This window comes from Camarhynchus parvulus, chromosome 24, assembly GCF_901933205.1.
Source record: "Camarhynchus parvulus chromosome 24, STF_HiC, whole genome shotgun sequence".
Lineage (NCBI taxonomy): Eukaryota > Metazoa > Chordata > Aves > Passeriformes > Thraupidae > Camarhynchus > Camarhynchus parvulus.
This window is the reverse complement of record NC_044594.1, coordinates 6000514-6010113: the sequence shown is the minus strand read 5'-3', so window position 1 is coordinate 6010113 and position 9600 is coordinate 6000514. Positions and strand designations below refer to the sequence as shown.

General features: G+C 61.5%; 1 protein-coding gene across 1 annotated transcript; it reads left to right on the top strand.

Moving 5' to 3' along the window:
* The first annotated feature begins 207 nt into the window (after positions 1-207).
* ROBO4 (roundabout guidance receptor 4) lies at positions 208-8619 on the top strand. The gene is given in 22 exon segments (XM_030964887.1): positions 208-291; positions 411-455; positions 545-631; positions 634-822; positions 900-1038; positions 1113-1240; positions 1943-2055; positions 2144-2363; positions 2451-2572; positions 3120-3291; positions 3371-3521; positions 3604-3734; positions 4124-4300; positions 4381-4672; positions 4757-5281; positions 5372-5521; positions 5600-5752; positions 5843-5962; positions 6043-6383; positions 7088-7225; positions 7313-7424; positions 7426-8619. Coding segments are annotated over 22 exon segments (3600 nt in total). The 5' UTR covers positions 208-227; the 3' UTR covers positions 7457-8619.
* The last annotated feature ends 981 nt before the right edge of the window (positions 8620-9600 follow it).

Genomic DNA, 9600 nt, shown 5'->3' with positions numbered 1-9600 from the left:
GCTGGTGTCCCCCACTCTGCTGTCTCCGGGTGCTGCCAGTGGCCGGGCACTCCCACAGCCCCAGGATGGCTGAGATGTTTGTGTTCACCGCCACCTTCCCCCCCTCGGCATTTCCCGGCCCCCGCATCCGGCTATTGTACCCCCCCATCCGGAGCCGGATCCAGCCCCGGTGCGGGCGGGAGGAACCGGGATTTCGGGAGGAAACGGGAAGGCTGGCCAGGGCCGGCATGGCGGGCGGCTGGGAGACAGCGCTGGGCCTGGGGCTCTGCCTCGCCGCCCTGCACCGCGGAGGTGAGTGCAGCCCTCGGGGGCCAAAATCCACTTAACCCTGCCCTGCCCCACCCTGGATCTGAGACCATGCCCACCTGGGGCACCTACTGGCATTCTCCCACCTCCTTGTCACCCGACAGGCTGCCACCTCCCCAGCGTGGCCACGGCACCCCAAACTCCAGCTGGTAAGGACACCTGGTGGGTGGGAGATGCAGGTGGGGAGACACTAGAAAATCCTGTTCCCCCCACCCACAGTGTGCCCTCCCCACCGCAGTGCTGCGGGACAATTTCCGCCTGCAGCCGGGCGATTTGGTGACCACAGCGGGACAAGCATTGGAGCTGGATTGTGTCCCCCCTTGGGGTACCCCGAGCCCCACATTACCTGGAAGAAGGACGGGGTGACCTTGGACTTGGTAGGTGGCAGGTACACGGTCACCAAGGGGAAGTTGCAGGTGGCATCAGCTCAACGGAGTGACTCCGGTCTCTACATCTGCGTGGCGGCCAATGCGGCAGGCAGGAGGGAGAGCCGGGGTGCCCGCGTCTCTGTGCTGGGTAAGCCAAGGGTCTCCCACAGCTGGTGGGCACCTCACACCCAGCCATGGTGCCATGTCCTTGATGTCCCCCTGCAGAGAAGCCAACCATCGTGCGGCACCCGAGCGATGCCATGGCGGTGCCTGGCAGCACCGTGGAGCTGGGCTGCAGCGCCCGAGGCGACCCAGCGCCACAGGTGCAGTGGCACAAGGAGCACGGAGACCTGCCCTGGGGCAGGTAGGTGGTGGCAGGGGGGAGAGGTCCCGTGCCTGGCGTGGGGACAAGGCTGATGGAGAGCTGGTGACCCGCAGGCACGAGGTGGACCGGGAGCACACCCTGCGCCTCTATGCTGTGACGCCCGCCGACGCCGGCGCGTACGTGTGCACAGCGCAGAGCCAGCTGGGCACCGCTGCCGCCACCACCTTCCTGCACGTGCAGGGTCAGTGCTGGCACCTCCACCTCCACGGGCACCCGGGGACATCTTGGGGTTCATGCGAGGGGATCCATCTGACAGGGTCCATCTAATGGGGTTCATCCAAGGGCAGTCTGTCCATGGGGGTCCATCCAAGGCCATCCATCATCCATCATCCATCATCCATCAAACAAAGTCCATCCAGCTGAGTCATTTGAGGGGATCCACCAAAAGGAGAACTTCCAAAGGTATGTCCACCTAAACACATCCATCCAAGAAGGTCCATGTAAGTGAAGCCATCTAAGGGAATGCGTTGAGGTGGGAGTTCCATCCAAGGCGATTCATTCAAGATGACCCACCTAAAGGGGATCCAGCCAACCTGGTTCCTCCAAGGGGATTCATTCTAGGGGATCTATGGAAAGTGGAAGTACATTAAAGGGGGATAGAACTAGAAATATCCATCCAAAGGGTCCATCTCAGAGAGACATATCACAGGGATGTATCATGGGATCCCATCCCATGTCCCCAGGGGCAACACATCAAAGGGGGCCTCTCCAAGAGGGGTCCATTCAAGGCAAACCCATCAAAGGGTGTCTGTCCAAAAGGGTTCATCTGACTGAGTCCATCCAGGTAGCCATCAGGATCTCCATATGCAGGTATCTGAGGGGGTGTCTGGGCAGGTGCCTTGGTCCTACCTGGTGCTGCCATTCGCCTTGTTCTGCCTCACAGACCGGCTGGCCACGGGCCAGCAGGACACAGCCCCGCGGGAGCTGCTGGCCGTGCGGCTGCACCTGGACAACGGCACTGCCCTGCCCACTGCTGCTGTCCAGCTCCGCTGGCAGGTCGGTGTGATGCCACTCCCAGGGGAGGAGGGGATGGGACACATCCCCGTGTCCCACCTTGACTTGGGATGCATCCCATCTCCTCCAGATGCTGATGCCGGTGCCGGTGCCCGTGGGCTACGTGGTGCTGTACCGCAGCCTGCTCCCGGTCGCCACCTCCTGGGTCCAGCACGATGCAGGCAGGGAGCTCAGCGCCACCATCCCCGCCCTCCGCAGGGGCTACAAGTACGAGTTCAAGGTCCGACCCTACACCGGAGGGACCCAGGGCTCAGACAGCAACAGCAGGCACCTCTGGATACCCGAGGAAGGTGCGTCCCCCGTCCCCCGGGATGTCTGGGTGGTGGTGGGGAGGTTGGTTGGGGGTCCCAGGGGTCTCAGCATCCCTGTCCCGGCAGTGCCAAGTGCAGCGCCCCAGCGTGTCACCGTCAGCCAGGCTGAGGCAGGGAACAGCACCGTGGTCGTGAGCTGGGAGCCGCCTCCTCCTGAAGCACACAACGGCGTCATCCGGGGCTACCAGGTTTGGGGCAGTGGGGCGAGGGGGCATGGCTGGTGTCTTCTGAGCAGGGAGGGTCAATCCAAGGGCATCCATCCAAAAAGGGAGCCTGTCAAAGGTGGGGGTCTATCCGAGGTGGGGGAAACATCCAAGGAGTCTGTCCAGGAGGGGGTTCATCCAAAAGGGCCAGCCAGGGTGGAGGTCCGTCCCAGGGCATCTGTCTAGTGGCATCCAAGAGAGTTCATGCAAAGGACTCCAGCCTAGGGGATTCAGCCAAGGGGGTCCATCCAAAGGGGGTTCCATCAATGGGGGTCCATCCAAGAAGTTTTCACCCAGGGAGGTCCATCTTAGGGGCATGCAAGGGAGACCATCCAAACGGGTTCTTCCAAGAGGAGTCCATCAAGGAGATTCATCTAAGGGGACCCATCCAAGTGAATCTGTCCATGGGGGATCCATCAATGGGAGTCTGTCAAGGGATGTTCATCTGAAGGAGTCCACCCAAGGAGGTCCATCCACGGGGGGCCATCAAGGCTAACCATCTAAGGGGACACACCCTCTTGGTGCCTACCAGGTCTGGTCAATGGGTGAGGGCTGGCAGCATCCCACCAACAGGACAGTGGATGGAGCCACCCGCCGCCTGGAAGCCCTCCTCCCACACCCTGGGGCCGAATTCTGTGTCCAGGTGGCCGCTTTCAACAGCGCAGGGCTGGGGGTTCCCAGCAATGCCACCTGTGGAGTCCTGGGTAGGAGATGGAGACCAAGGTGGGGTGCGGGTGGGGGTCAAGGTGGTGACATGAAGTGACGCTGCTGGGACCCTTGCAGGGCTGGCAGCAGGGAGCAGCAGGGTGGTGCAGGCGCTGCGGCAGCCTGCTGTCATCGCAGCCGCTGGTTCCATGCTCTGGTTGGCCTTACTCGCCCTCCTCCTCCTCCTCTGCCAGCGCCGTGCCAGCCAGGACGCTGCAGCTCGCCACAGGTGAGAGGCCATGGGCTGGGGGACACGGCAGATCCCTGCTGTGCGGGGTGTTGATGCACTGACAGCACCACTTGACCTGCAGGCTGGTGGCTGGTGACTCTCCGTGGCTTGGTGGTCCCTGGAAACCCAGCTGTGCCCCCCGAAACCTCAGCAGCAGCAGCAGCCTCAGCAGCCGGCTCCTGGGCAGTGATGGCAGGGACCCCCACCCCTCCAGTGAGCCCCCTGGGGACTGGTGTCCCCACCCACTGCCATGGGACCCCAACCCCTCCACTGAACATTGGGGTTGGGACCCCCACCTATTTCCATTGAGCCCCCACTCTCTGCCATGGGATCCCCAACCAGTTCCATGGAACCCTGACCTGCTGCAACAGGGCCCCCAACCCAGGCCTAGGACCCCCACAGAGTGCCATGGGACCAGCAAAGTGTACCCAAGACCCCCACCCTATGCTGGGGACCCCCAGTGCCATGGGGTTCCCCATTGGTGTTCCCCATTGGTGTTCCCCATTGTGTGTCTGCAGGCAGAGAGGACACACAGACCCAAGGACAGAGGGGACAGGGGACACGTGGCCTCATGGGTGCCCTGACCTCTCTTACTCTTCCAGCCCTCTCCTTGGAGCCGTCAAGCCTTGGCCCCCCCACGCCCCCCATCCACAGCAGCCTCCATGGGGGACACCCACCCCCCCTCGGGGACATGGGGTGCTGCGGGGGGGGGCACCCCGGGGTGCATTCCTCGCCCAGCACCCCAAACCCAGCGCCCTGGGAGCGTGTTCGCAAGAGAGGTGGGTGTGGGGGCACATGGGGGGACAGGGGGGACACCAGGGTGATGGCCCATGGCCAATGTCCCCCACTCCCCTCGCAGAGCTGCACCAAGTGCACAGCACCCCGCTGCTCGTAGCTGGCCCCAGCCACATCCCTGTCACTGGGACTGGAGGCGAGTGGGGGACAGATGTGGGGCTGGCAGCCAGGCAGCCTCAGCAAAGGGGACACGAGGGTGACACCGCCGCTGCCGGGATGGACAGCAGGGACCCACGGCTCCCGGCCTTCAGCACTCCAAAACCACACCGGGGCAGCACCCCGCTGGCCTCTGGTGTAACCACGTCACCAGTGACACCCCCGAGACCACTCCATGCCTGGCACCCACCAGTGACACGGTGAGTCTGGGTGTCCCCATCTGGGTGGGTGCCCTGCAGCCCAACCCTTTGCTGCAAACTCCAGCATGTCCCTTGCACCTGCAGGTCCCCGACCTTCGTGTGCCCCAGGGACACATCTCTGGCCACCAGGCATCTCAAGGATGTGTCCCCAGTCCCTGGCATCCCCAGGGACAGGTCCCCAGTCACGGAGAGCCCCAGGGGTGTGTCACCAGCCACCAGGAGCCCTAGGGACATGTCCTTGGTCACTGAGCACCCCAAGGACATGTTCCTGGACAGCAGGCATCCTAAGGATGTGTCCTTAGCCACCAGGACCCCCAGGAACATGTCGCCAGCCACCAGGCACCACAAGGATCCATCACCAGCAACCAAGCACCAGAGAGAAACAGTCTTGGCCACCAGGCACCCTGAGGACACCTCCCTGGCCACCAGGTGCCCCAGAGACCCATTACCAGTAGCCAAGTGCCAGAGGGACATCTCACTGTCCACCAGGCACCCCAAGGACACGTCCCCAGCCAGCAGGCACCCAAAGGACACATCCCCAGGCACAAGGATCCCCAAGGAGATGTCACCAGGCACAAGGCACTGCAGGGACAAGTTCCTGGCCTCCAGGTATGCCAAGGACATGTCCCCAGCCAACAAGCACCCCAGAGAACCATCACTGGTGACCATGCACACAAAGGACATGTCTCTGTGCAGCAGGTCCCCTGAAAACATGTCACCAGCCTTGAGGCATCCCAATGACACATTGCCAGCCATTGGGCACCTCAGGGACACATCCCCACTGACCAGGCACCCTGAGGAGATGTCCCCAGTCCCCGAGCACCACAGGGACAAGTTCTTGGACACCAGGTACTCTGAGGACATGTCTCAGGCCACCAGGGACCCATCACTGGTGACCATGCACACAAGGGACATGTCCCTGTGCAGCAGGTACCCTGAAAGCATGTCACCAGCAATAAGGCACCCCAGGGACACATCTCCAGCCACCAGGAACCCCAGGGACCCATCTCCAGCCACCAGGCGTCCCGAAGAGGTGTCTCCAGTCACTGGTCACCAGAAGGACGTGTTCTTGGACACCAGGTATCCCAAGGACATGTCCCCAGGCACCAGCCACACCTGGAACATGTCACTGGAGGCCAGGCACTCAAGGGACATGTTCCTGGCTACCAGGTACGCCAAGGACATGTCCCTGGCCAGCGGGCGCCTCTCGCCAGCATTCAGCGACGGGGTCCTCACACAACAGCAGGTGGCTGAGGTGCTGGAGATGGGCCAGGACACAACCTGCTGCAGGTATTCCCCATCCCCCTGGGACACTCCCATGATTGCAGCATTCCCCGGTGCCAGCAGTACCCCAACTGTGTTCCCCACAGACCCCCGGCACCGACCACACCACGGTCCTTCTCACCACCGCACACCTACGGCTACATCTATGGGCCACCAGCCTCTGAACTAGGTGAGGAGGAGGAGGAGGAAGACGAGGAGGAGGAAGAGGACGAGGAGGAAGAGCACACAGCAACGAGGGGCTCGCCAGGAGGGTCGCTGCTGAACGGCTGGGGGTCTGTCTCAGAGGACAACTTTGCCAGCACCCGCTGCAGCCTGGTGAGCTCCTGCGACGGCTCCTTCCTCCTGGACGCCAGCTTTGCCCGGGCACTGGCCGTGGCTGTTGATGGCCTCTGCTACAGCCTAGAGGACACTGACGGGGCCTACGGGGGTGAGTGAAGGTCCCTGGACCCCCTCTCTGACCCTGGGCATTGTCACCTTCTGAAGTGTGGAAACCCAGGGCACTGGGAATATTTCTGTGTCTGCTCTGGCGTGCCCTGACCCCCAGGAGAGCACTGACTTTGACCCTCATTCATGGAGAAAGTTTCCCAGACTTCAAGATAGACTGGAATCCACAAAAGTGTGAAATAGATTATAAAGAGTAGTGCAGGTGTATCACTTGGTGAGAAATTGAGGTTTTGGGGTTTTTAGTATGTTGTGGATGGAAGCAAGATGGAGGGCACAGGGTGTCATCCTGGGTTTCTTCTTCGTGCTTCTTCTTCCTCCTTCTCCTTGGGTTTGGGTGGCATTTTGTAATTGGGCAGAAAAGTCCACACTGGGGGCTCTGTGGGATCAGTTATTGGGTTAAAAGGGAAAATAATCCAGGTGTCAGTTCTTAATTGGAGAGTTTAGTCTTAAAAGGCCTTGTAACAAGAGATTGTTGTGCCTTCTAATGAAAAGCTGCCGAACTCATGGTTGTGAGACTGTTTTACTGATAAGAAACAATAAACACTTGAGTCCAAACATGAAGTACTGTCCCAAGTGCCTTCAATCCAGACCCAGAGAAAGCCACAACCCATCTTCCCCACACTCAAGGAAGATGGCTCCATTGGGACACCATGGTGATGCCACCATCTCTTGCCTTCTTCCCTGCAGGTCCCTCACCACCACCATCGCCCTTGGAGCAGGTCTTCCCACCCGGAGTCCACTCTGCCACCTGGGACTGGTGGAAAGTGCTGGAGGTCCCACAGAGAGCCAGGACAGAGGCAGCCATGAACAGCAGCTCACAGAATGGTGCGCAGTGCACCAGTGCCAGGGTGGTGGGCACTGGGGGTGGTGAGGTGTTACAGGGTGTTGGAAAATGTTTTCTTTGCTTTCCAGGTGGCCAAGGGTCAGGGGTTGGCAGCCCCTGGGCCAGGGAAGGTGGTGAACTGCGGACAGGAGGGACAGGAGCGTGGCAGTCCCCAGGGCGCAGGACACAGCAAGGCCAGACCCCTTGGCTCAGCTAAAATCCAGCTTTATTAGGCAGTTCCCCAAACAGGGGCTCTTTACTAGGAAAAGCCACCCACAAAGGGTGGGTGGCACCTAGGTGGGTGGGTGTCCCTCCTTATTCAGCATTCTTGTCCTTCCCAAGTGTCCTCCTTCTTCCACAGTGTCCCCATCCCTCCTCAGCATCCCCACCCCTTCCCAAATTCCTCATTTCTCCCCAGCATCCTCATCTTCCCCAAGACTCTGCATCCCTCTAAGTGTCCTTGTCCTTCCTCAGTGTCCTGCTCCTTTGCCAGCATCCTCATCCCCCCTAACTGTCCTTCTCCAGCCCAAGCACTGCTGTCCACCCTGTGTCCTCGTCTTTCCCTAGGGTTATTGACCCCCTGACCATCCCCATTCCCACTGACTATTCCCATTCCTTACAACTGTCCTTGTGATCTCTGACAGTTCATGTCCTCAGCATCCTTGTCCCACCTTTTCTATCCTTGTCTCTCCCACATGTTCTCATCCTTCCCAAACCACCTAAGTGGCCTTGTGCTCCCTCTACATGTCCTTGTCCCTCCTAATCATCCTCATTCCCAGGTTTCTCAGCCTTCCTGAGTGTCCTCACCCTTCATCAGTTGTTTTGTCCCTCATGCCAAGTGTCCCCACTGTCCTCATCCCCCTACAGCCTTGTCCCTCCCAAGCAATCTTGTTTTTCCTCTTCCTCCCAGCAATCCTCAATCCCCCTAGAAATCCTTGTCCTTCCTCCATGTCCTCTTCCCTCCAGGCATCTTTGTCCCCCAGCCTTCCTTGTCCCTCACCAGCACCCTCATCCATCTGCTGTGTCCTTGTCCCCCCCCATGTAATCTTGTCCCCTACCAACTGTCCCCTTCCCTTTCAATCACCTCATCCCTCTCAGACGTCCTTGTCCTTTCCCAGCATCCTTGTTACTCCAAGCTGTCCTTCTCTCCAGGATCCCTGCCCCACTTAAACATCTTCCTCATCCCTCCTCATTGCCCACATCCCTCTTCTGCTCATCTGTCCCAGCTGTTTCTGTCCCCAGGGTTCATGTCCTTTCTTGAGCAGCATCCTTGTCCCTCCCCAGGATCCTCATTCCTTGTGAAATCCTTGCCCCACCCCAAGACTCTCTGTCCCCCCTGACGCCCGCTGGCCGCGACCTCTGTGCAACCCTATTTCCGCGGAGCCACTCAGAAATTAAAGAGCATCCCTCCGTGTCCCCTGTGTCCCATCCCCATGTCCCCAGCTCTGTCACCGACTCGCCCTCCCTTTTATCGCTTCTCCTGCGGCGGGAACGGTGCCCCGGGGCGGCGGCCGTGCCCGGTGCCCTCGCCGCGGTCCCCGGGGTCCGGCTGCGCCCGAGCCGTGCCCGCGGGAGCTGCCGGAGCCGCGGGACGAGACGCTGCCGGTGGTGGAGCAGCTGCCGGACACCTGACCCGCGGGGCAGGCACGAGGCTTTGCTGTAGGGGGTGACCTCATCTGCAGGGGAGGGACAGGGTTGGGGCTCGGCAGGGACACCGCAGCCCTCTGTGGTGGCGCGGCGGTGGCGCTGCTCTTACCGCGGGCCGGGCGCTGCGGGACCCTGCGCCAGCCCGCCTCTGCGGCTCCGCCCCCCGCACGGGGCCCGGGGGTCTCGCCGGGCGGCGGCAGCGGCGGCGGCGGCAGCTCTGCGGCAGAGAGGGAGGCCAGGGCTCAGCTCCCCTGAGCCCCCTGAACTCCCGGGTTTTCCCTCCCACTCACCTCCCGTCTGCTTTTCCCGGCGGTAGCGGCTTTTGGGCTTCAGGCGACTTTTGGAGATCACCCCGCGGGTTTTCCCTGGGGAGGTGGGGATGGCAGCGTCAGCCCCCCCATAGCCAGTGAGGCCCCCACCCACCAAACGGGCCCCTGGGGGCTCACCTGTGCCAGGAGGGCAGAGGGCTCGGGGTGGGCGGCCCTCGCTGGCATCCGGGGTCACCGAGGGACTGGGGGCCTGTGGGGGGGTGCTGACACCATGCGGGGGTCTCCTGGCAAAGAGGGGATGGAGTGAAGCCAGGGTCGGGGGGGTGGCATGGGGGCTCAGGGGCCACCACAGGGCTGGCACAACCCTCTAGAGCTGTGCCAGAGCCAGAAGAAGCCACGTGGTACTGCCACAGCTGGATGGCAGTGGTGTAGGTGGGTGAAGCATCACAGCTGGGTAGAAG